Source organism: Balaenoptera physalus, assembly GCF_965194825.1.
Source record: "Balaenoptera physalus genome assembly, chromosome: 16".
In the NCBI taxonomy this organism is placed as follows: domain Eukaryota; kingdom Metazoa; phylum Chordata; class Mammalia; order Artiodactyla; family Balaenopteridae; genus Balaenoptera; species Balaenoptera physalus.
In genome coordinates, this window is record NC_138898.1 from 52861299 (window position 1) to 52887070 (window position 25772).

Here is a 25772-nt window from a genome sequence, read left to right on the forward strand (position 1 = left end):
CCTTTGGAGATTTCCCCAGCTTGGTCTTGTTTACTTTTGAATTCATCTATTGGGATTCTTATCTCAGTCACTTTTTCATTTCTGACTTCTTATTGGTTAACAACATTCTGGTTGAATAAAGCAGGTAAGAGCTGGAGCTGGAATGCTGGCTTGGCCGTGTTCAGGCTTGGTCTTTCTGGGCAAGTCTCTCAGCTTGTCTATGCCTCAGGCTCCCCTTCCGGAAAAGGAAAATAGTTAGTAGTTCTTGTCATCAAAGGTGCGGGAAGGGTTAACGTAAACCTGTGTGTGTGTGTGTGTGTGTGTGTGTGTGTTTGTAAAAAGCTCAGAGCAGTGCTTGTCACACAGCAAACACTGCTAAGTGTTGCCTGGTATTGTTATGGTTCTTGCTTAAGAATCGGTATTTTCAATATTGTTAATGAGATAGCTCATCTTCCAGGTTACTCTTTGAGGGTGTTGTTTGTGCTCAGGTCTGCAAAGAGGGCATCAGCTATGAGGGGCTTCTCCGGTGTGGTGGGGAATGCAGGTGGCCTCTAGGCAGTCCCATGGAGAGTGAAGAGGGTGAAGGCTCTGTCTCTTAGTGGGCTCCGAGCATGGCCATCACCCAGGAACTTGCTCCAGTCTCAGCCACAGGCAGGCAGGCCCTTGGCTTCAGATAGGCAGTGCCCATGCAGCCATGTGGCTCTGGCCTGGCCCCACTGCAGGCCACGTCCCCTCCATCACCTGGGGTACCCCCTTCTGCTTCTTTTAGAAAGACATCTCCGTTTCTTTTCATCTAAGTATGTTGCCTTATTTGGATGTAGCTATGTGTTTAGACCTTTTTTCCTACTATTTATATGTGTTTGTGGCAGAAAGGGGAGAGTTCACTGGGTGTCTGGTTCCTTTTCAAAATACTGGATCCAAATAATTAAGTACAAATTATTTTCTTTCAGTATTTCAGATATGCCCTGCACTGTTTCTAAATTGTTCTTGTTGATCTTTAGTAGCTCCTTCACTGGTCTATGGATCGAAACCTCGAGTCTGTGTGACTCCCAGGTTCTGGAAGAATAGTTTTTTACTGGGTACACAGTGTAGGTCAAGCATGGCTGTCTCTACTCCTGGAAGGCTTGGGCAGTGCTTGACCTCCAGGACTGGAGCCTAGGGTTGGCTGCTTCTTCCTGTGAGCAAGCCCAGCTGCCCAGCTCTCCCCACAGGTCTTCCCCACCCCAGCACTCACTGGTGACCACCTGAGCTGTAGTGTCTGACAACTCTTGAGTGGGGTGACCCCGGAAGGCAGAGAAGCTCAGCTATGTGCATTATTGCAAAATAAATTTATTTGAAGATAAACTGTCTTATAAAAGGTCAGAGGCAATTTGAGATCCCAGTTTCAGCTAGTCTCATAAAAAGATTCAACTTCAAGTAGCACAATTTCGTGTCTGCTTTTAATCCTGAACGTTCTTGAATAACGAAACAGCCAACTGTTTACACAACACACTCAACATCTGACTCCAGCACCTGTGGCCCCACAGCTCAGGGACCACAGTGCCGCAGCCCTCAGGCTCAGGCGGTCCCAGATCGGGCCACTGTGGCCACCGGCTCTGACAGCACACACAGGTCCTGGCATCCCAGCCCTTCCCTCCCCGGCACCTTCCAAAAGCACGAGAATGTAAACCCAGACTAGCCTGCTGCTGAGGCAGGGGTCTTTCTCCAGTTCCCAGGAGAAAACCGGATGGACTCCTGCATGACGGTGTGCTGACAGGGTGGGGCGGGCCTTCCTGGTGATCCCTGGCAGGCTGGCCAGCTGAGGGGCCTGAGCGGGTGGCCTCACCAGGGCCTCACCTGGCTGCCTGGCAGCCCAGAGGGAGGAAGAGGGAGAAAGGAGGCTCATGGGTGTGGCGGCTCCTGCCTGCGCTGGCAGAAGCTACGTCCGGAGCTACGTGAGGATCCTGGTGATGGCCTGCAAGGAGGGGAAGTCGTCGTCCCGGGCGGCGTGCAGCGCCTGGTGGCTGTTGACATCGCCGTGCGCGAGCACCTGCTGGCAGGTGGGGCACACGCAGCAGTCCAGGCCCGCCTGCTGGGTGCTGGCCTGCCATGCACTCTTCTTGTTCTTCTTGGCCTTGGTGCTGGGAGGCCTCTCACGGCCTCGAAAGTCTGTGTGTGCAGACAGCAGCTCCTGCTGCTTGGCCGTGTCGGGCAGGAGCACCAGCAGCTCGTTGAAGATCTTCTGGAAGTTCTCCCCCAGCAGGTCCCGGCAGCTCTTGTAATACTGGGCTGCGGAGATCACGCCCTGCCACCCAGAGCCAGACCCAGTCACACCCGGCCCAGGCCTGGGCCCCAGGTGGCCGGGCTGGCCCCCACACCCCCGCCTGCCTGACCTGTCTGAACTGTCCCGAGTGGCTCTTGAACTTGCTGAAGCAGGCCTCGTCGCTCTGCAGGAAGTCCTTGATGGACTGGATGAGCTGCAGGTTCCTCTCCCGGAAGTTCTCGGGGACCAGGTAGGCCCGTGGCACAGGTGTTGGCCTGGGTTTGGAATCGGGACATGGGGAGGAGGTGGAGGCTTCAGCCTTTGGAGTGGCCCAAGGTGAGGGCACTCTCCCCACAGGGGCATGAGGCCAGGTGGCCCACCCACACTTACGCTTTCGTGGTGGTCGTAGTGCTGGGGACACAGGCCGGGTGGGGGCTAGGCAGAAGGCCAGAGAAGCCGGGGGGTGGCTTGCTGACGGGGGGCACCAGACCCGGTGGAGGTGGAGGCGGAGCGCCCTTCAGGAGCACCACGGTGTTGAAGCCTGTGGAGGATGGGGGGGCACACAGGAAGATCTCAGGACGTGACCCTCGCTGGCCAGGCAGACAAGCCTTGGTCCCCCACTTCCCATAAGCTGCCCAGCTCACCAGGGTCAGGATCAGGCTTTGTCCACAACTGCACCTCCCCCGCAAAGCAGGCCCAGGGCCTGTTGACGCCAAAAGCCGGCATGCATGCTGTGCTCCCTAGTGGCGAATGCTGGCCTAAGTTAACTCATTTGCCTTCATCTCAAGAGGGGGCTAGGAGTGCCCTGATTTACTGGGAGGAAAAGGATGCAGAGAAGTTATGTGGCAGACCAAAGTCACGCCGCTCACAGACATGGAGCCTGCATCCAGATTTGGCCGCCAGGTTTCCAAGGCAGCTGGAAACCACTGCACAGGCTCATCTCTCCCCACCTGCACCTGCACAACCTCCAGCTATGCTCCTCTTGGGCCCAGGGGTTCCAGCCTGACTCAAAAACCTGGCCCCTTCCCAATGCCCAAAAGCAGGCCTGAGCCAGGCACACATACCTGGGGGCGGGGGCATCCTGGGCGGGCAGGGGCCGCAGAGCGCTGGGAAGTCTTCCTGGGGCGTGGGGCAGGGGAGGGGCCCCAGGGGCCTCGGGAGCCCAGGGGGTTCCTTGGGGGTGCTCCGAGCTGGGACGAGCCCCTCTGTGTGTCCGTTGACGATGACAGCAGCTGACCCCTCAGCTCTGCCAGTGGGGGCCGCGGGGACCTGCTCAGCCCCGGGGGGCCCATCTTTGTCAGGGGGCAGTGGCGGGGGAGATGAGGCACCCGACTTCTCGGAGCCCACCTTCTTCTTCTTGCCGACCTTGGTGAAGGTCTGGGTGGAGGCCACGGCCAGCAGGGAAGAGACAGCGACTGTCGTGGGCACACTCCGCAGCTCCTGGGTGGTGAGGCCGGAGCGGCCATCCTCCTCCTCCTCCTCCTCCGTGCGGGGCAGTCCGCTCTTTTTACCACCCTTAACCCCCTTCCCAGCCTTCCTGGAGGGCTGGCTTCCCCCGCTGACAGACTGGGCCCCTGGGGCGGGATGCGCCACCTTCTTGCTGCCACTGCTGTTCCAGGCAGAGATGAGGCTGGTGGGGGCAGTGCTGGGCTTGGAGGCAGAGGACACCAGGGCAGGAAAGTCCTCCTCCTGGAAGGTGCTCCTGCCCCTGGCGGGGACAGAGTAGGCCAGCGCCAGCCCCATGGGGCCCAGGGCAGCTGCTGTGGAGCAGGGGGAAGAAGTGGAGGCACAGAGACTGGGGAAGTCTTCGTCCTTGAGCTTTGAAGTGGGGGGCGGGAGAGCACTGTGCCGAGAAGGGGAGAGGGGTCAGTGGCCTGCCAGGCCCTGGCCTGCCCGGCACCCACCCTCCACCCACCTTACATAGGAGCCCCGGTTCGTGCACACATGTACCTTGGGAATGTGGCTGCTGCAGCCAAGCCAGTTGCTGGCAAGGCCTCTTGGCTCACAGGACCATTTATTGAGGCTTCCTTGGAGCCTACAAGACACAAAAGAACCCTAGGTCAGGGCTGACCAACGCTGAAGGGCAGGATCAGACCCTGTTGGGTGACTGGAGAGCACACGGGTCCTCGCTGGCCTTGTGGGTGGAGGCCCTGCCAGTCCGGGCACCGCCACGCTGGTCAGGAGCCCACCTCCCACCTCCTGCGCCAGAGTAGAGTTGCCTACAGGGAAGCCCGCTCACCTGGGCCTTCACCTTGAGTCCGGGGCGGGCGCCGGGGGCCCCGGGGCTCCTCAGGACCCCGCGCACCTGCCTCCTCCTTCCTGGGCCTGCTGCCCTCCTCCTGGTCCTCATTCCTGCGTGTGTCCTGCTGCTGCTGCTGCTGCTGCTGCTGCGCAGCCACCGAGGCCCGGATGGCAGCTGCCACTTCTCGGTCCTCTTCTTCCCTGGGATGGGGATGACTTCAGGCTGGGCAAGGCCCAGGACTACAGTGACGTGCAGGACGAGGGGCTGGGGAGGGCCTTGCCCTGGGAAGCCTGGACACCAGGAGGCTGCCCACCAGGAGCCAGCGGAACCGGTGCCAGCCCAGCCTCCCTGGCCAGGAGAGGGCGCTGTGGAGGGAGCTGGACCATCCGCCTGCCAGCCTCAAGCTTCGGCTCCCTGGGCAACACCCGGCCCTGTTCTCTGGAGTAGCATTTGGGGTCCACAGATGCCTCGATCCAGCCCGGCCATCGGGGGCAGCCCAGCCTGAGTGCGTGCCTGCCATGCTGGGGCTTCACGGCACAACTGCACTGAACCCCCAGTGACCCAGGACCCCCCTCACCACCCTAATCTGCAGGGTCCTGGTGTCTCTGTCTAAAACTAGGGGAAAGTGAAGGAAACCTCACTGAGGACACCGAGTAGACCTTGTTGCCATGCCCAGGACACCAGAGGCCAGAAAGCCAAAGTCCCCTGACAGCGGTGCCTATCCCCAGCCCAGCTGTTGGCTGCTGCCACTGCCGCAGGGGTGGTGCCAGGGGAACTAAGTCCTGGCGGCACGCAAATCCTCCCACCTCTTGTACCTCCAGCTTCCTCGGCGGCTCTGCTGGGCTCCGCGACCGCTGGCCCGGCCCGTGCGGCCCTGGCGGTTGTACCTGTCCAACTCCTCGTAGTCCTCGCCACCAACGACCCCTGCAGCCAGCACACAGCCCGTCACAGGCCCAGGCCAGACCAAGGCCGGTGCTCCGGTTTAGACAGCAGAGGCCTCCCCACCCACCATAGCGCCTGAACCTGGGGGGTGGGCACAGACACCTCTCAGGGTTCACAGTGGTCCTGGGCCTCTAGCCTAGGCACCAGGTCAGAGCAAGAACTAGGCTGGGAGAGGGGCCTGGGCCTGCTGGCCCCACAGTCCCAGGAGGGACCTACATACAGTGGGCACTCAGTAATCCTCCTGACCTGGGGAAGAGTCCCGGGGACTCCAGAACAGCAGATCTGAGACCCTTCAAGAGCCAGTGAAGAGCTCCCTGTCCCAACGTGCTCAGGTGCTTGGGGCTCCTCAATGGGCCGGGGGGACACAGGCTCAACAGGCTTGTCCCTTGTCCCCACTCACACGTGAGGGGTCAGATCAGGACCTGGGTCTGAGGCCTCCAGAGCAGGGCTCCACGATGTGAGCCCTGCCTTGGGGGCCCCGCTCACCCTCGTTCCGGCGCGAGTGCCGCGGCGTGTAGCTGAACTGCAGGTCGATCTGGCGGTTCTGGCGGGCCTCGGCGCGGCTCCGGCTGTGGCAGGCCGTCCTGTGGGCCTTGAGGTCGATCTCCGTGCGGAATGCGTGGGTGAACTGCTCGGTGCTGCAACGACCCTCCTCGCACAGAAAGTGCTTTTCTCGGAAGTGCTCACGCAGATACGCGTAGTCGCTGCCGGGAACTGGGTGTCAGCAGGGGCCCTCGCCCAGCCCGCTTGGGCGTCCCAAGGTTGCCGTGCGCCCAATCCCACCTGTAGTAGTCCTGGGCCCCATCTGAGTCGCAGAAGTGGCAGAAGTAGTGGTCGCGACGCAGGTGCTTGAGCAGCTCGTCGTTATCCAGGTAGCGCTCGTCACAGAACTTGCAGAGCGGGTGCCCACGGTGCGACGTGTCGTCGGGGTCCCCCTGCATGCGGTGCCGAGCCAGGTCCTTGCGCGAGTACCACTTGCGCTCGTATGTGAAGATCTGCAGGGAATGGAGGGCTGGGAATGGGGTGGGGGCTCCCAGGCCTCCCGCCCCTTCCCACGGCCCGACAATGCAGGGGACCCTGTGGCATCAGTTCTGCCCCAGAGCCCCAGACACCAGCAGCCTGGCAGGCTCTGTGAGGCAGGAGAGCTGGGGATGCTAGGGAACCCTGGGGATCTGGCCTGTCCAGGGCCAGAGGCAGCAAAAAGCCGCTCACAGCTGTCTGGCCGAGCACCCTGTGCCAGCCTCTACTGGGCCTGGCCTCTACCCACCTCCACCAGGTGCTCCCTGAATGCCCGATCCCCAGGCAGGTGCCGTGGGGTAGGGTTCACCTTGAGGTGTTTGAGGCACAGCTTGCAGCAGAATAGCTCATGTTGCTTCCGCATATGCTGCTCCAGGTCCCCAAAGAGGCCGAAAGGCGGCAGCTCAGGACACCGTGGGCACTCGTGCTGCAGCAGCTGCCTAGGGAGACATCGAGAGCCACCAGTCCCCCCCGAGGGCACTCAGCATCACTGTCCAGAGGGGCACTAGAACCTCCCCGCGGCCCCTCACCCAACGCCCCTACAGACGCACTGGAAGCGGGAGCCAGGAGGATGGACGCTACTGCGCCCCCGTGCATTTCAGCACTCTGACCACTGAGCCAGGTGGTGCTGGGCCCAGGGCCTGAGCTGAACAAGGCCACAGGGTGGGGCTGGGTCCACGATCCAGGAGACTGACCCCTGCATCAGGTGGACATGATGACTGAGCCCACACAGGGGCCTGCCCCCTCACCTGGAAGATGAGGACCACCCCCAAGACAACTGTACCCCTTTATGAGGTTTTTCCGCCATAGGCTAAGAGCTTGATTTGCAGGAGCTCCCGACCACCTCAAAGAGCCCCAGAAAGCAGGGCTGTGTGCCTTCCCTGAATTCACCCCTTGTCGCCCACTGCCCCCTCTTTACCACCACCCCAGAAGGGGGACTGTGAGCATCCCCCGTTACAGTAGAGAAAACCAATGATAGAAACCAGCTACCTGGCCCTGACATCTGCATCACACCAGTGCCCCCTTGCCGCTGAGGGATGTGAGGAGCAGAGGAGGTGACGAAGATGCGTCCGTCCCCGCCACAAAGCATCCCACAGACCCTCAGCAACCCAGGCTGAGAATTCCCCTCTCACCTGTACAAGGCAAACACTTTTCCATCAGCAAAGTAGATGTCATACTTCTTCTCATGCTGAAGCTGATGGATAGGGATTGTGGCAAAGGTAGGAAGCTTCTTCCCAAAGACCACCTGAAACCGAAAGCAAAAGAGACTGGTGAGCCGGACCATGGACGCGTCAGGCTGAGGAGAAAGGGGCACTCAGGGCCCCTCCTGGGAGGCTTGAGGCAGGTCCCAGCAGGAAGCACCCTCTGCCAGCCTGGGCCAGCCCGGGCCCCTCTCCCCACCCACAGCCCGCCCACCTAGGGTTGCCAGGACAGACGCAGCGGCTGGCCTCGCCACCAGGGGGCAGCCGGCTCCACACTCATCCACAGACAAACTGGCACCTGCCAGAGAGACAGAGGCCACCCCAGGGGCAGAGACAGGGATTAGACAGCCAGGCAAACCAGGGCTTAATCACATGGGTATTGGGCACAGGATGACTTTCACCAGGAGAAAGGAGAGACACAGTCCAAGGAGCAGCTAAGGAAACAGTGAATGCTACCAGGCCAGATTGCATGTGTCAAGGCCTGGCTACCCTCCACGCACCCATGATGCTTCCATGATGGCAAAGGGGGAGAAGGGTTCCCCCACAGGACTCGGACATGGCCCCCGCCCGTTCTTGGCCAGCTTCCTGCCTGTTAACTGGGCTGTCTGGGGGTGCCAAACAGAGGAGCTAGTGTGCTGGATGTGGACACCTCTGCAGCCTGGCCACTTCTCAGGGGTCTCCAGCTCTCTCAGGTAAAGCCTGCTGGGCCTGGCCCGGCAGCCTGCTCTGCCTCTCCACAGACCCTGGCACTGGACGATGACCAGACCCCTGTCCCAATGCCCCCAGCCTGGCCCCCAGGGCCCCCACACAGGCTCAGGCCTACCCTCTGAGTCAACAAGGGCACTGCTCCCTCCAGGGCAGGGAGCCCCTTTCTCTCTGCCCCCTCCGCCTTGCATCAAAACCACACTGGCCCATCTCCTCCTCTCCGTGCCCCTTTCCGATCCACCACTGTCCCCCAGCCTGGAGCTGGCCACTCGCCTCAGCTCAGAGTCCTTACCAGCACACCCGGGGGGACAGCCTTTCCTTGGCAAAGGCCACATCAAGATCACCCCTGTTAGGTTTAGGCCCAGTCAGGGAGGATGTCTGGGACCAGGGTGGCCATGAACTTGGGAAAGCATAGGACTGGCTGGGGAGAGTGGGTGGTTACACCATCCCCAACAGCAGGGTGGTTAAAACTGGTTCCCTGGGGGCTCTGGGGAAGGAGATGGGGAGCTCAGCCTCTACTTGTGAGGACATGCTTGGGGGTGTAGAGAGCAGGCTAACAACCAAGCCTGCCCCCCACCCGCCCCCACAGGAGCCCAAGGGAAGCATCATGGTCCAGCCACAGCCATTCTGGAGGGTCAGAGCAGGGTGGGGGGGATGGGCAGCGCCCCAACAGGCCTTTCTTCCCCTTGTCACCATGTCTGGCAAAGCTGGGCAGGATGAACGTGGCTGCCCACCCCTGCCCCCGCCACACGCTGAGTGCACCTCATCCCAGCTGCACCCTGTGACCCATCTTCACAGGGAGGTCTTGGCTCTGCCTCCAAAGGGTCACCCTCCACACCCTCTGTCCCGGTTTTCTCCGCAGGTCCCGAAGGGACATGGGGAAGGTCCCCGAGCCTTCCACTGGCCTCTTCTCATGGGATCTGCCCTTCTAGCGCAAGCCCACATCCAGCCCTGCCTTCCAACCACTCCCAAGGGTGCCTTTCCAGCACAGACCCCAGTTCCTGCCTGGGGATAGGCGCCTGCAGGCGCAGGGCCATGAACCACTCAGGATGCTGCTGGAGGAGCACAGAGCACGAGGAACTAACCACTGGGACTCGATGCCCATATCCCCAGCCTCGAGGGGAGCCCCAAAACTGCCAACAAGCATCCAAGCTCGACAGACTCAGCAGAGGAACAACTTCCCTCCCAGAGAAACCTGTGCCGGGAGGGGCCCCACCCGCCCCATCACCCTGGCACCCTCCTTTCAGAGGTCTGCTCTGATCCACCACAGGTGGTGTCTCTCCTTGGGCTGTGAGCACCCTTGCCGTGAACTGAGTGACAGTCAGCTTGGGTGGGGTGTTCCTCCCAAGCAGTCTGGTAGGGCAGCCCAGGCTGGGCACACCTGAGCCACGCCAGAAGGGGGACACTGGGTTGGCTCAGGAAGAGATTGGAACCACAGAAGAGGCTTGGGAAAGGAAAGTGTTCGTTTGAGAATGAGAGTGAGCAGGTTTGGAGCTGGGGGGTGGGATGGGGAAATGCTAACTGCCCCTCACAGACAGGCTGGGACCAGGACTGGGCCCCCCAGGCCTGCACCAGACAATGGGATGGCAGTGCAGCCTGGAATGGCCAGTGTCCCTGCCCTCGGCAGAGGCGGAGGCGAGACACAAAACTGCATGGATGGAGGAGGAAGAGGGTGTGGTGGCCTGGCCAGGGATCGGCAGGAACCCACTAGGGATCCAACCAGTGTGGCCCAAGACCCACCCGCCCTGGTGATCACCCTGAGGGGAGGGGATCATGGGTCCAAGGACAGAGGTACAGGCCAGGCCTAGATACTTGAGGAGGGACCGTCCTGGGCAGCCCCTGGGTGGGCCAGGTAGTAAATGACTAACGGGGCAAGGGTGCCTCTGGGTGGACCCCAAGATGATCAGGTCCTGAGGAGAGGCAGATGGGGGTGAAAGTCCCCTCGGACTCCCCCACCACAGGGGTTTCTGCCTGGGGCCTTGCTGCTCCCCACTCCCAGCGTGCAGCAAACACTCACAGAGAATGAGTGCGTGAGAGGACGGGGATGGGTGTCAGCAATGACCAGTGTGAGAGCGGTTGGACGGGGAGAGTACAGGGACCCAAGGAGCCAGATGTGGACAAGCAGGTCCTCTCAGAGGAGGCAGGCCAGGACCAGGTTGGTGGAGAGGGGGCAGGGACAACAGAAGTACATAACCTGAGTCAGCAGGTCCTGCCTCCTGACCTGCCTTCAGCTTCCCCTCCCAATTCCTACCTATGAAATGGGGCAGTGGGGCCGTACCAGGTGGCCCCTCCTAGCTCAGACACATCCCACTTTGTACAGCAGCCCCATCAAGCCTCTTCGACATCACCGGGGATCAGAGCAAGGTGGAAAGTAAGACAACAATTGTCTTTTAGAAGCAAGTGACCTGTGGGAAAGATACGACCAGGGAAGACAGGAACCCAGGACTTGACAACAGTCTCAGCCAGCGTGCCCTGAAGGCCAGTGCTGCTGCTGCCCATCAGCTGGGAGCCTGCCTCGGCCTCCACCCTGAGCAAGTGCCGGGCAATCTAACTGATCTGGCTCCTCACCCAGGCCGGCACAGGGAGGCACCAGTTCAAGATGTAGGAATTAACCAGCAAACGGAGCTGGCCTGTCCCAAAAAGCATTTTGGCACACTTTTCTCCCAATGTTTTACGAAGACCTTGTCCCATAAAAGAGACAGAGGAGAAGCAGGGTTCAGAGGTTAGGGGCTGCTGTGGGATTTCCGAGCAGGCATGGGACACAGGACGTATTCAGAGGACAGTGCAGGACTCAGCAAGGGAACAGAAGGGATACGGGAGCGTTCAGAGTTCAAGAGTGAGAGGGAAACAGGATGAATAGAGAGGAGCATCATCTTCCTAAACTTCCCAGAACACCCTCCTGCTGCCTAGCAACTAGGAGCAGGCCTGAGAGGAAGGCCAGGCTCAGCCAGGGCACCTGATGCCAAACCACACTCCAGCTGGAGCCAGCTGAAAGCTCATGTCCACACACCCTTGCCATAGAGCCCTTGGAGGATGTGGGACCCACAAGGTATGAGAGAGGCCAGATGCTAGCTACAGCACCCATATATAGGTGTCTGCTTACTTCCTCAGTGAGACCTGCAGTGCCCAGGGCCGGGGCCTCCGCTGCGCGTGCCTGCCTGCCTGCCTGCCTGCCTGGAAGGAAGCTACAGGTGTGCTGGGAAACCTGGCCATTCAAGAGTTACATCATGTTATGCAAGACTGGAAGGCAAGGCAGGGCTCTGGTGAAGTTGGGAGGCGCCTTCTGACTAAGTCACAGACCCAAGGTTTCCCCAACTGCTTCTGCACCCCAGATCCCTCCCAGGTCCGGGTGCATCTCTGTCCACCCCATTATAGACTGACAGCATCTCCAAGTGTCTTTTTCGGAAAGGGCACAGAGTGGGTGCCCACAGAGTGCTCATGGGATTACAGCATTTTCTTGGCTCCTTTAACATAAAAGTCTACTTTAAAAAAAGAAAGTGAAGAAAGGATGTCGTTTCTGCATCACTTCTAGGAAAAAGAAAGTCAGATTCCCTGGCAGATGTCACCAGCCCAAGCTTTCCATGAACAAACCAGGGGAACTTCACAACTTTGGAAGCAAACATATCTCAAAGCACAGCAAACCAAGGGAGCTCCAGCTAGGTGCTCCCAGCCAGCAGCTGGCATTGCGGGGAAGGTGGGAGAAAGCTCCGTGGTGCCCTCTGACCTCACTAGGGCTTCTAAGTCTGGACAATCAGAAACTCCCTCTCCTCCATTCTCGAGCTGAGCCCCCCCCCCCCAACCCGCCACCAGGTGGAACGGGCAAGGAGGAAGAAAACTTCGTAACACTTTTATCCCCACCCACTAAGCACCCTGAGGAGACCTCAGTAGTTCTGCCTTCCCCTCTGGTGGTGATGGTGAGTACAACCATCACTTAATAGATAGAAATGCCATTCTCAGGAGTTTGCTCAGCGTCACCCAGAAAGGCCCAGAAACACAGCTAGGCTGGAAAAGCCCAGATTGACCCTCTGCTTCCTGGACAGACAGGAAGGTGCCCACTTTCCCTGTTGCCTCCACCGGAATGGAGACCCCTGATGAATACCCTCCCAAAGACGAGCAGGTCTAGGAGCTCCTGGTCTGATCATGCCCTTCCTGTGGCCCGGCAGGAATTCCCGGGGCTCAGGAGGAAAGCCCCCAGACTCTGTCCCCACAAGGACCGCTGCCTCTTCAAATCAGCTCGGCCACCTCCTGCCTCCCGCCCCCACACGCCCCACAGTCGGCCCCACGATGGGGACCCCACCCCGGGTGGCCCCGCCAGGCCTCTCTTTTGGAAGCCGGCGCCACTAGGCCTGCAGCCGGACACCAGGAAGGCAAAGTCCCCTTCCGGCCGCCGGGTGCCCAGTCGCCCCGCCCGGCCACGCCCCTGCTCCCGCCCAGTTGCCCCAACACGCGGCCCTGCCGGCGCAGCTCACCTGGCGCAGCTCCTCGCGGCACACGGCGCAGTAGCGCTGCTCGCACAGCACCCGCATCTTGGTGGAGCAGCGGTAGCACACCGGGTGGTCGCAGCGGCCCAGCGCCGTGGCCTCCAGGTCCCCGCAGCACAGCACGCAGCTCCCGCCGCCCCGCTCAGGTGCCGCCACCGCCGCCTCCAGGGCAGCGCGCCTTCCCTCCGGGCCCGCCGTCGCCGCCATGGTCCGCGATCCGGCCCCCTCCCGGCCGGCGCGGCTGGGCGCGGGACCGACTGGCTCCCAGCGGGCCCGCCCCTTCCTGGGCGACGTCACCGCCCCGCCCAGCAACGGCCCCACCTGGCGGAAGTGAGCTCACGACTTCCGCCTCAGCGAGGCGCCGGCTAGAGCGTCGCCACCGGCACCGGGCGCTCTAGGCAGAGCGGGCGGGTTGGAGGTCAGCCGCAGGTTCGGCGCCGGGCTGCGGGCGTCGGGCCCCCCCTCTCCTCCGACCCTCGTCTTGGGCCAGCTCTCTCCTCCCAGAGCAAAATGTTTAATGCTCCAAATATTGATGGGTCATACTTATACTAAAGTGTTATTCGTTTTTCATCTGAAATTCAAATTTAACTAGAAGTCCTGTATTTTTATTTGCTAAATATTGCAACCCTATTAGGAGCCCAAAATCTCTTTCCAACCCAGATCTTTTGTATTTGGGACACACACGGGCGTGGTCATCGGGCACACACACGCGCTTGCGCACACACAAACACAATCCCTATCAGAAAAGACAACACGTGGTAACATCAGTCTCTGAACTAGGAGCAGTCTCCCCCAGTCCCGATAGTAAGGCGGGTAGAGAACCTGTCCTCTTCATGGCTGGGCCCACCCAGCTGAGCCCGGAGGCTTGACGCAGAGAAACATCAGGGCAGGTTTGCTGATTGGACGGTTGTGAATCCTGGGACTTTGGGTCTCTGCAGCTGTTGGGGGGCCTCCTCACTACCCTTGGGGGCCAGGCACACTCAGGACCTCCCTTCTGCTATCACAGGAGGCTAGTCCGGATCTGAACCCTTCTAGAAAAGAGGCGGTGTGTTGTGGGCGGATGAGCTTGGACTTTAGAATCAGAAATGGGCTGGAGGACTTCCCTGGCTGACCAGTGGTTAAGACTATGCCCTTGGGCTTCCCTGGTGGCTCAGTGGTTGAGAATCTGCCTGCCAATGCAGGGGACACGGGTTCGAGCCCTGGTCCGGGAAGATCCCACATGCTGCGGAGCAACTAAGCCCGTGCGCCACAACTACTGAGCCTGCGCTCTAGAGCCTGTGAGCCACAACTACTGAGCCCACGTGCCACAACTACTGAAGCCCGTGCGCCTAGAGCCCGTGCTCTGCAACAAGAGAAGCCACCGCAATGAGAAGCCCACGCACCGCAACAAAGAGTAGCCCCCGCTCGCCACAGCTAGAGAAAGCCCGTGCGCAGCAACGAAGACCCAACGCAGCCAAAAATAAATTAATGAAATAAATAAATTAAGAAAAAAAAGACTATGCCCTTCCACTGCAGGGGACACGGGTTTGATCCCTGGTCAGGGGATTAAAATCCTGCATGCTGTGCAGCCAAAAGAAATAAGAATTTTTTTAAAAGGGGGGCTGGAAACCCCAGTTCGACTACTTATTTGCTGGTGACCTTGGTCAGCTCACTGAGCCTTTAGCTTCCTCCATTTGCAAAACAGGGATCATCACACCAATTAAACCTGGTGGATTGGCCACATGCAGGTGTCATCTCACCCTCACAAAACCCCACTGAAAGGACAGTAAAGGGATGAAAGACTATCTTTCCATGAGCACAAAGAAGAGGAGAGGAGCAGGCAGTAAGATGTAAGCAAATTGTGGAAAGACAGAAAGAGGGTGGAGGGTGACTCATTTTACAAAGCATCCTTAAGACCTTTGGGGGAACCCCGGTGAGAAGTTTCACTGAAGGTGGGACTGAAAACAGGAGTGCATGGAAGTCCATGCATTGTCTGGGGGCCTGGGCCCAATCCACCTCCAACTCACCCTCAGCAGGAGACTGGAGGATTTTCCACTAAGGAAACTCACCAGCTCAGAAAAAAGATATTCATACCCCATAAGGGAATGAAAAGCTGTCCTCAGACAGAAAGCTTGCTGTAGCTGAGAAGTATGTGAACATCAGCCTGGCCCAAGCTCTTACCTCGCTGACCTGTGGATTTCTGTGTCTTTCAAGCCCTGCCTGGAGTGGATCATAGAAGCAATAAGAGGAGCATCCTTGTTCTCCTGGTTGCTGTCTGAGCATATTTACTACTTACCAACTTGCAAAATGGCAGCCCCACATCTGTCCACTCTATGTACTCTGCTTGTCCTAGACCCTTCCTGTGCCGATGAGAGGATCACAGAGACGGAAAACTTCCACTCTGCGTTACAAAACTCAATAACCTTTGAGGATGTGGCCATGGACTTCACCCAGGAGGAGTGGGCATTGCTGAATTCATCTCAGAGACAACTGTACAGAGATGTGATGCTGGAGAACTATAGAAACTTGGCTTCACTGAGACATCAACTCAGCAAACCTCCTCTCATCACCCAGATGGAGCAGGAAGATGAAATGGAGACAGTAGAGAGAAGAATTCACCAAGATACCTGTTCAGATGAGCTGATTCTCCTTAAAGCCAAACAACCACAGCAAAAACAAGGTATTTTGGAGAAATATACACTCAATGGCAAGAAGGAACAAACTCTTGGAGGCAATCCCATTCAATGCAGTGAAATTGTTGAAGCCTTGAGTGTGAAATCTAGCATTACTCAGAATAAAATTTACCCTAGCAAGAAACTCCATCGATACCTTGACTCTGCAAAAGTCCTTAGAGATTCTTCACATCTTAAGCCACCTGAGGGAATTCTTCCTCGGGAAAAATCTTATGAATGTAAAAAAGATGAAAATGCCTTCCTCAAGAGTTCTAACTTAGCTGGGCATAAGAGACAACATACAGAAGAGACATCCTATGAATGCAGTGACTGGGGGAAAGTCTTAAATTCAATCTCACACCTTAAGAAGGATGAAAAAACTCACATTAGAGAGAAACCTTTTGAGTGTAATCAGTGTGGTAAAGTATTACAGAGCCATTCATCCATTAAGTTGCACATGAGAACCTACACTGGAGAAAAACCATTTAAGTGTGATCAGTGTGGGAAAGCCTATAGCTCAAGCTCTTACCTTACACATCACAAGAGAATTCATACCGGAGAGAAGCCCTATGAATGCCATGACTGTGGAAAAACCTTCCAAATAGCTCACTTCTCAGACAACATTCAGGGACTCATTCAAGAGAAAAAGCCTACAAATGTAATCAATGCAGCAAAACCTTCAGTAGAAGCTCTAGGCTTACCATACCCAGATAACACATACTGGAGAGAAACCCTATATGTGCAATGATTGTGGGAAAACCTTCAGTATCCTCCCATATTTTAAAAGACATAAGGGAATCCACAATGGAGAGAAATCCATTGAATGTAGCCGTTGTGGTAAAGCTCTAAGTAGTAAGTCATCTATTAAGATACACCTGCAGATACATACTGGAGAGAAACCTTACAAGTGTGATCAATGTGGAAAAGCTTTTAGGCTGAGCTCCAACCTTATCACACACAAGAAAATTCATACTGGAGAGAAACCCTGTAAGTGCAATGACTGTGGGAAAGCCTTCAGGGATCGTTCATGCCTTAAAGAACATGTGAGAATTCACACTGGAGAAAAAACCTTTACATGTAATCAATGTGGAAAAGCCTTCAGAGTGAAATCTTTCCTCATTTTACACAAGAAAATTCACATGAAAATGAAACATGAATGTAAGGAATGTGGGAAAACATTCCTTGGTCTCTTATCTCATAGGAGGCCTATGAAAATCCATACCAGGGACAAGAAACCTTTTAAGTGCAGTGAGTGTGGACAAGCTTTTAGCAGGCATGTGTCCCTTAAAATACACATGAGAACTCACATGGGAGAGGAACCCTATGAGTGTAATCAATATGGAAAATCCTTTAGTGTAAAGTGTAATCTCATTGCACACAAAAGAATACATACTGGAGAAAAACAGTATAAATGCAATGTCTGCGGGCAAGGTTTCAGTAAATCCTTACCCCTTTGGTGTCATGAGAGAACTCATGCTCAGTAAACTCCCTTTTAATGATATCCATGTAAAGTAGCTTTCAGTGAACTCTCAATCTTTAAGACATACAACCAAATGCTAAGTGAAAAGAACTGGTTGTGAAGAATGTGAGAAAGCCTCTAAGTAATGCATATATGGAAGAAACCTAAGTTATACAATGACTGTGAGAAATCCTTTATTCATTCATTATCCCTTAGAAGATATGTGATAACGCTGAAGGGAAAATGTTTTAATATCTTCAAGACTTGTTACTTGAGAAAAATAAACACCTAATGTTCTAAGTCAAAAAAAGAAAAGCTGTCCTGCTGTCCAGCTGCCCTACAGTGAAGCCCACACTCAGCAAGCCACGCCCCCCCAAAAAGGAGCAGCCAACCAGTGTTGTAGGGTCTCACTCACAACTGTGGACAGGCAACCAACGATCTCCAGACTCATGAGGAAAGCCTGTGGTGTGTGATACAGGGATGAAAACAAGCAGACCCAGAGATCAGAAGGAAATTTTAGACAGATCATAAACATATATATATATATATATATATATACATACATACACACACACACGCACATATATATATATATATATATATATATATATATATATATATATGCTATTCACAAGAAAGATATTCCTTCCATGAAATGAGACTAAGATGCCTTGAACAACCATAACAACCACAAAACAGAGAACAAGAAAGAGCCCTTAGAAATTAAAAATTAAAAACATAACAACATGGGCTTCTCTGGTGGCGCAGTGGTTGAGAGTCTGCCTGCCAGTGCAGGGGACACGGGTTCGAGCCCTGGTCTGGGAGGATCCCATATGCCGCGGAGCAACTAAGCCCGTGCGCCACAACTACTGAGCCTGCGCGTCTGGAGCCTGTGCTCCGCAACGAGAGGCCGCGACAGTGAGAGGCCCGTGCACCGCGATGAAGAGTGGCCCCCGCTTGCCGCAGCTAGGGAAAGCCCTCGCACAGAAACGAAGACCCAACACAGCCAAAAATAAATAAATTTAAAAAAAAACAACAACATAACAACAGGGACTTCCCCGGCGGTCCAGGGGTTAAGACACTGCACTCCCAATGCAGGGGGCATGGGTTCGATCCCTGGTCGGGGAACTAAGACCTCACATGCCACATGGCACGGCCAACAAAACAAAACTAACAACAACTAAAAGTTCAAGAGCAAAGTGGGAAGATAAAGTTGAGGAAGTCTCTCAGCAAGCAGAACAAGACAACTAGATAGAAAACAGAGAAAATAAGAAGATAGAAGTCTGAATCCAAACAGTGTAGTATCTAACTAATAGGAATTTCAGAGAGAACAGAGAAAATGGAGAGGCGCAAATTATCAAAGAGCCAATAAGGCAAGATATGCCAGAGCTGAAGGACATGAGTCTCCACATTGAAAGGGCCCAAGCAAGTAAAAAAGACCCTCAGTGAGGGACATCATCATGGAATACCAGAGTACTACAGATAAAGCAAAGGACCTGAGAGCTTCAGGAGGGAGGGGGTAAGGAGGGAGAAAAACCTGTATGATGGATTGAGAATCAGACTTACAATCCTGGGACACTGGAAGCTAGAAATTCTCTCCAATTTCTGAAGAAATATGATTTCCATCCACAAATTATACACCTAGAAAAACTTTCCATCAACGCATAAAGCCATCAACATAAAAAGGACAAAGTATTTAGCTCCCATGTCCCCATTCAAATGATGCCTGTGCAGAGGCTTAGAGAGTGGATGTCCAGATTGGAGCAGGAGGCCAAGGGCTCCCAGAGGGAGATTTCCAGAGTAAATAAGGAACTGATGGTGGGTGATCTCCTTGTGTGCTTGAGAATCAGGAAAATTTATTGCAAGGAGCTTGGAGCTCCTTTGAGCATTTGGGGGGAAATAACAAACTAAGAATATAGAAAAACAAGGAAAGAAAAACAATAAGACAGCTATCAACAAGAAAAAAATGTAATTATAGTACACTACTTGGCTCAGCAAAGAGTAATATTTACATGGTCAGAATAATATAAATGCTGACTAGTGTCAACCAAAAATTATGATAAAATCATATTGGGAGGATGGAGAGATGAGAAATGAGGTGACTGGGGTGGGAGAGAGCCAAAACTTCATCTAAATTAGGAGAAAGTCATGGGACTTCCCTGGTGGCGCAGTGGTTAAGAATCCGCCTGCCAATGCAGGGGACACAGGTTCGAGCCCTGGTCCGGGAAGATCCCACATGCTGCGGAGCAACTAAGCCTCTGTGCCACAACTACTGAGGCTGTGCTCTAGAGCCTGTGAGCCACAACTACTGAGCCCACGCACCTAGAGCCCATGCTCCACAACCAAGAGAAGCCACCGCAATGAGAAGCCCGCACACCACAATGAAGAGTAGCCCCTGCTCGCTGCAACTAGAGAAAGCCTGCACGCAGCAATGAAGACCCAACATAGCCAAAAATAAATAAATAAATTTAATAAATGAGGAGGAAGCCATTTGACACCTAAGAAAAAGGTAAATTTAAAAACAGCAGTTTGTAATCTCAGTTAGTGTTTCTCAATTGGAAGTGATTTTGGCCTCAAGGAGACGTGGAAACGTCTGGAGACATTTTTGGTTGTCACAGTGGGGTGGAATTGTTACTGACATCTACTGATGCATTAGTTTCCTATTGTTGCTGTAAAAAATTACCACAAACACAGTGGCTTAAAACAACCCAAATTCATTATATTACAGTTCTGGAATTCAGGAATTCAAAATGGGTCTCATTGGGATAAAATCAAGGTGCAAGTGGGCTGCATTCCTCCTGGAGGCTCTAGAGGAGAATCCATTTCCTTGACTTTTCCACCTTCTAGGGGGAGCCTGCATCCCATGGCTTGTGGCCCTTCCTCCTTCTGCAAAGCACATCACTTCACCCTCTGTTTCCATTGTCACCATTCCTTCTCTGACTCTTCCTCCCTCCTCCACGCTAAAGAACCCTTGAGATTACATTGGGCTCACCTGGATAATTCAGGATGCTTTGCTTATATTAAATTCAGTGGATTAGCATCCTCAATTTTATCTGCAACTTTAATTCCCCTTTACCATGTTAAGTAAATATTCACAGGTTCCAGGGATTAGAGCATAGATATCTTTGGGGAGGGGCTATTTTGCTGCCTGCACAAATGAGTAAAGGCCAGGGATGCGGCTCAACATCCTACCGTGCCCAGGACAGCCTCACAAATGCCAACCATGCTGAGGTTGAGAAAATTCTTATCCAAGGTGATAGATGAGTTATTCTGGGGCTTCTGGCCAGGCGGTGGGGTAAAGGAGCCCCCTAGCGAGCTGAAATCTTTTCTACCTTGATCTGGGCTGTGGGCACACAAGTGTAGGCATATGTAACACATGCAATTGTTAAGATGTGCACACTTTACTCAAAGTATCTTATACCTCCTTAAAAAGACCACCAACTTTTAGAGTAGCAGTTAAGTTTATGATTTCAAAATATGGAGGCAAATACTAGGAAAAATAGCTGAAAGAGTTGGAAGTAGTTGCCCCTGGAGGGCAGGATGGGGATGTGAAAGGGTGGAATAGAGACAGCTTTATTTTGTCCCTTACACTAGCATTTGGCTTATAACGTATATGACCTTGGTATTATAAAACATAATAATTTTTAAAATGACAAAATGGAGAGATTTCCTCATTTACTGTGTCATTAGGATGGGGTTCCTGTTGGCAGCCAGGCTCTGTGCCTGGGATGGGGGCCGTGAGTACGAGGCAGACGTGGTCCCAGTCTCTGGAGGGCTTAGTCCAGTGTCAGGGGAGGTGGTGTGCAAACAGTCAGAAGCCATGATCAGTCAGCTTCTAGAAGGGACTGTGTGTGGATGAAAGGAGTGGTGAGCCCCAGAAAGACAAGGCAGCTCTCATGGACCATTAGGGCCACTACCTCCTCTGGCAATAGACTTTTGGCTCCAGAGTCCTGGGTGGGGGAGAGCTGGCAGAGACATTTGTCCCTGGACCCCTGGGGTCAGGGCTGGGTAGGGCACAGAGCCCCTCTTCCTGAGCACCCCAAACTAGGAGCCACCAGGGACCATCAAGTTGTTCTGTGCTTTTCTCCCTTACCCAGCCCTGGGCTCCCTCCCTGCCTGCCTTCCGTACACCTCCAGCTGACAGGCAGCCGCCCTGCTCTGTCCCAATGTGGCCTTCATCCTTCACCTGCACCCTGACATTTTCACTCCCTCTGGTTCGAAGTCATAAACAAGCAGGAGGGATTGCCAGTATTTAAACTTCAGACACCGAACGTATCATTGTGCAGAGCATTTTTTTCTTTGCTCAACATTGCGTTTTCAGATTTATCATGCTGCTAATTGTAGTTCTCTTAAATTTTCCAACTGCGCAGAAACGTTCATTACAGCATAGGCCATGATTGATCAGATTTCATATCGATGATGTTCTCCCTGCAGAAGCTCCCTGTCTGCCCGGGCTGCAGTCCCCTGCATCCCCTTATTAGGGAGGGGGCGGCAGCGCCAGGGGACCCTGGCAGCCCGCTTGTGCCACACTGCCCGCCCACCAAGCACTCCAGGCAGCTCTCAAGGTGGAGGGGCCCCAGGAGAGTAAGGCAGAGGTGGGAGGGGGCAGCTTTCCACTCGGCCCACTGGTCCCTGCGGTCCTCCAGGCCCCTCCAGGTGCACAGGTGGCTTCCTCTGTACCCCCTCCCTGCCTGGTCCCAGCGCTGTCACCCCTCCATCAAAGGGATTTCTCTGACAGTTTAGGGGACTAGGCAGCTGCTAGAATAGCAACAGCAATTAGATGGTAGCCACGCCATTTATAGAGCGCCTACTGTGTGCCAGGCACAGTGTCAAGATGTCAAGACCCAGCCTGGATTTTTTTTTTTTTAATATTTATTTATTTATTTATTTAGGCTGCGCCAGGTCTTAGTTTCGCATGCGGACTTATTAGTTGTGGCATGCATGTGGGATCTAGTTCCCCGATCAGGGATTGAACCTAGGCCCCCTGTATTGGGAGCGTGGAGTCTTACGCACTGGACCACCAGGGAAGTCCCCCAGCCTGGATTTCTTTTCCTTTTTTAAAAAAATTTATTTGATTATATTTTTATTTTCGGCTGCGTTGGGTCTTTGTTGCTGAGTGCAGGCTTTCTCTAGTTGGCGAGTGGGGGGTTGTGATGCGGGGGCTTCTCATTGCGGTGGTTTCTCTCGTTGCAGAGCACGGGCTCTAGGTGCCCAGGCTTCAGTAGTTGTGGCTCACAGGCTCTAGAGCGCAGGCCCAGTAGTTGTGGGGCACGGGCTCAGTTGCTCTGCGGCATGTGGGATTTTCCCGGACCAGAGATCAAACCCGTGTCCCCTGCATTGGCAGGTGGATTCTTAATCACTGCACCACTAGGGAAGTCCCAGCCTGGATTTTTAATACTCACAGCAAGCTGACCAGGATTATCCCCAGTTTACAAATGAGGAAACTGAGGCAGAAGAGGTTGAGGCACTTACCCCTCCCCCCACACCCACCACCATCAAGCCTGGGTCACTGGGCTCCAGGACACATTTCTCAGCAGCTCTGCAGGGCCTTTGTGGGGAGAGCTGCTGCTGCTGCTTCTAGACCTCCCCAGGGGATCACCAGAATCTCTCTGCCCCTCATGCCTCAGAAGCAGGCACCGTCCTCGGCACCCCTCAGCCTCTCTGTTCCTCTTCCAACATGCAGGTCTGAGAGGAAGGACGGACTCAGACTGTGTTCCCCCATGCCCCCGGGATCACCCCTCCTTTTTGCTGAAGAGACAGGCGGAGGGGGATGGGAGGTTTCCATTGAGCACTGCAGCTGGGGTCCCCAAACTGGAACTCTCAGGCTGGGGGTCTAGGTTGGGCCCCACTCCCCCTAGTGCTTACCCAACAGGTGACCTGGAACAAGTTAATTTTCCCCATGCCTTAGTTTCTTCATTGGTAGATGGAATCAATAACTGTCCCACCATGTGGCATTGTTTGGAGATCAAAATAAGATATTTCAGGATCCCTGGTGTCTGTGATCTAGAAGGTGCCCCGTGAGTGGTGTGGTTGCTGGGGGTTGGGGTGAGGTGTGATTATTTTGGGGGCTGCATCCTCCCTGGTTTAGGACTCAGGCAAGAATGGGTCAGGCCCTGCCCTCTGGAAGGGGGCTATTAAGCCCAGGCAGGCACAGAGGGATACTCTGGGAGACTATTCAGAGAAGGGTTATTTAAGCAAGATCCTGAAGGATGAGTAGGAGTTTGCCAGATTGAAAAGGATGGGATGCCCCAGGCACAGAAGCACAGAGGTGGGCAAACTCATGGGTTGTTGGGTATGGCAAATGAATTGAGACTGCCCTGGCCAGAGAAAGTGGTTTTGGGGGGGATCATAACCAAAGAGGAGGCTGGAAGACTGCAGAGCTTATCCTTCCCAGGCAGTATGAGGGGCTGACTCTTTATTCTGGGAGCCTAACCTAACCACTGTCTCAGAGAGGGTTTGATGCAGCCAAACTTGCAGTTGCAAGCATCCATCCAGCTGCAGCTGGGAAGTGGGTTGTTGGGGAGAAGCTAGGGGTTAGGGAGGAGAGGAATGGGTCTGGGAACAGATTTGATAGCTGTGTTAGGTGAGGACAGGGAACAGCCCTCCAGGGGGGACATACACAGAGGGGTCTTGAGTGGTGCAGAGGGTCCCCACCAATCAGCTCTCCTGCTTTACCCCAGTAGGGCTCTGCCGGCCTCCCTGTCTTTGTTCTGCTTGTGCCCCCAGCTGCAAGAGCTCTGACTCAGGGAACATCCTGTCCCCCCATCCCTATGCCTGGAAGTTCCTCTCTTTGGGGGGAAGAGGCAGAGGGGGCTAAGAGAGGGGAGCAGGGGAGCCCCCAGCAGAGCGTCAAGATGAATTCTACCTAGAGGCCCACTCAGCGAGGGTGCTTCAGTAACACACGTCCCCGCCCCGCAGCCTGGGCTCCTCCTCTCACTTCATCCCTCCCCCTACCCTTGGGGAGCCCCTCAGGTATCGCGGGGGCGAGCAGGGGCGGGGCCACCGAGCAGTTATAGCTGGACCCACCCGCACCAACTCCTAGCTTGTAGCCTCCCGCACTCCAGCTTCCCGACACGGCGCGCCCAGACCCGACTGAGCCAGTTTCTGGTCCGCCCTCCGGGCGGCGGTCAACGTGAGCACCCTGGCGCGGGGCACGGGGGTGCGGAGCCCCGGGCGGGGGCCCACTGCGAGCCGCTGGCTGATCGCATTGCTGTTGCTGCTGCTGCTGCTGCCGCTGCCCGCCGCCGCCTGGTACAAGCACGTGGCGAGTCCCCGCTACCACACGGTGGGCCGCGCCGCGGGTCTGCTAATGGGGCTGCGCCGCTCGCCCTACGTGTGGCGCCGCGCACCGCGCCCGGCTGCCGGGCCCCTTGCCTGGGACGGCTTCGGCCTGGGCGTCTCCCCCCAGGGGCCATCTGCCAGAAGCACCGTCTCTGGGGGGCCCGCCGCCCGCGATGCTGTGTTGCTTCCCTCCGGAGTTCAGAAACTGTGGGAGGTGCGACGCAGAAGCTCCCGCGCAGGGCTCCCGGTGAGTGCGCCTCGCAGCCCGCGCGCCCTGAAGTCCGCGCCCCAACCGGAGCTGTGGCTGGGATCCTACTCCTGGACCTCTGAAGAGCAGGCCAGGTACGCGGGGAGAGGTAGGGGAACGGGGACAGCAGCGGACGAGGGTGTCTCGGGAGATCTGAGACCGGAGCGCACGTCTGCCTGCCCACAGGGCACCCTACAACCTTTCCATTCCCGACTCCCAGTAGAGGAAGGCTTTCCTGGGGCAGTCCCTACTCTTCCAGCCTGGGGAGTCGGGGTAGCGGTAGTGGAGGTCGCACAACCCTCTTCCCACAGTCCTCTCTGTTCTTTCCAGAGCCTTCGGAGTGTCTCCTGCTCAGTCATGGTCTGCGCAGGGAACCGCCTTCGCCAGCCCCCACCTCTCCCCAGAGCCGTCCTGATCGCAGCCCCTGCCCGCGCCCCCACGCCTGACGCAGGCGGAGTGTCTTCTGACAGCAGGCCGGTCGTCTGGTCAATAAAACCTGCCTAGTTGCCGCGCCCCGGTGTTTGACCCTTTTCTTCTGCGATGTGTACTTTGTCATCTAGCTTCGGGGCGCAAACAGCCGCGCCCACGCCCTGGCAAATGTCAGGAGCCCTCCAGCTGGCCCGGTCAAGCTCCCCCCAACAGCCGAGATGTGTATGTCCTTGCGGGGCAGAATGGGGGATGGAGGCAGACTCTGCTGGGGGCTGGGTCCCCTTCTCCCTTCTCTGCCAGTGCTGCCCCTCCTGTTAGGGGGTGAGGTCATCAGACCAGGTCCCAAGGTCCCCCAGGAGGGGAGGGGTATCCCACGGTGGGGGGAGGGCAGTCAGACCCTGGGTCCTGCTGCCACGTACCAAGGTGTGCAGGAGGAGGAGAGCAGTAGCTCACACCCTCCGCGCTGAGCTGGAGCCCCCACTCCAGCCTCCTAGGAGGCCCACAGGAGGTCCCCTCACTATGCCCGCTGGCCAGCATGGGGAGAATGTCCTCCCCAAGGGGGTGGGACCTTAAGACCTGGCAGCCCATCCAGCCTTTCCCCCATCTCCCAGCATTCATTTCAAACCCGGATCTCCTTGGAACCCCTCCCTCCCCTCAGCCAAGGGCTTCCAGAGACAAAGTGGGAAACCCCTGGCCCCCTTCTTCATCGCCATGGCCATGATCTCTCCTTAGGGAGGAAGGGTCCCTCCACCTGAGACCCCCTTGCCTCCTCAGGGACCCCTCCACCTCTTATCCCCTTCTGCATTTCCAGTTATTGTCTCCAGTCCCCCCATATAAATGTGCTCTGCCATCTTGAATAGCAAGGACCTCCCTCCACCTGGGTCCCCTTCCAGTG

At 55.8% G+C, this 25772-nt stretch overlaps 2 protein-coding genes across 5 annotated transcripts; one reads left to right on the plus strand and one right to left on the minus strand.

The window, feature by feature from the left end:
- Window positions 1–1288: 1288 nt before the first annotated feature.
- ZNF598 (zinc finger protein 598, E3 ubiquitin ligase) lies at window positions 1289–13309 on the minus strand. 4 transcript variants are annotated; one of them, XM_082432003.1, is made up of 12 exons: window positions 12799–13309; window positions 7556–7668; window positions 6673–6862; window positions 6189–6400; window positions 5892–6109; window positions 5279–5387; window positions 4461–4663; window positions 4172–4256; window positions 3286–4064; window positions 2612–2762; window positions 2352–2496; window positions 1289–2263 (listed from the first exon to the last, which is right to left on the minus strand). In XM_082432003.1, exons 1-12 carry the CDS (start codon window positions 13015–13017, stop codon window positions 1910–1912), a joined length of 2778 nt encoding a protein of 925 aa, XP_082288129.1. In that variant the 5' UTR covers window positions 13018–13309; the 3' UTR covers window positions 1289–1909. The 4 variants fall into 4 exon arrangements, with proteins under 4 accessions (XP_082288129.1, XP_082288128.1, XP_082288131.1 ...); XM_082432002.1 differs by having other exon boundaries at window positions 5270–5387; window positions 12799–13306; XM_082432005.1 differs by having other exon boundaries at window positions 6733–6862; window positions 12799–13300.
- Window positions 13016–24984, plus strand: NPW (neuropeptide W; the record flags this gene model as incomplete). The annotated part of the gene is made up of 3 exons (XM_082429151.1): window positions 13016–13140; window positions 24022–24543; window positions 24779–24984. The coding sequence occupies 3 exons, from the start codon at window positions 13016–13018 to the stop codon at window positions 24861–24863; spliced, it is 732 nt and encodes a 243-aa protein (XP_082285277.1). The 3' UTR covers window positions 24864–24984.
- Between the last annotated feature and the right edge of the window lie 788 nt (window positions 24985–25772).

What these genes read in the sequence shown, in the direction of transcription:
- ZNF598 (XM_082432002.1), bottom strand. Translation starts at nt 13,017, where the DNA reads ATGGCGGCGACGGCGGGCCCGGAGGGAAGGCGCGCTGCCCTGGAGGCG. An exon ending in GGAAGCTGGAGGTACAAGAG is followed by an intron (nt 4,664 to 5,269) that starts GTGGGAGGATTT and finishes TCCCCATCCCAG; the next exon opens with GGAAGAAGAGGACCGAGAAG. An exon ending in GACTCAAGGTGAAGGCCCAG is followed by an intron (nt 4,257 to 4,460) that starts GTGAGCGGGCTT and finishes TGTGTCTTGTAG; the next exon opens with GCTCCAAGGAAGCCTCAATA.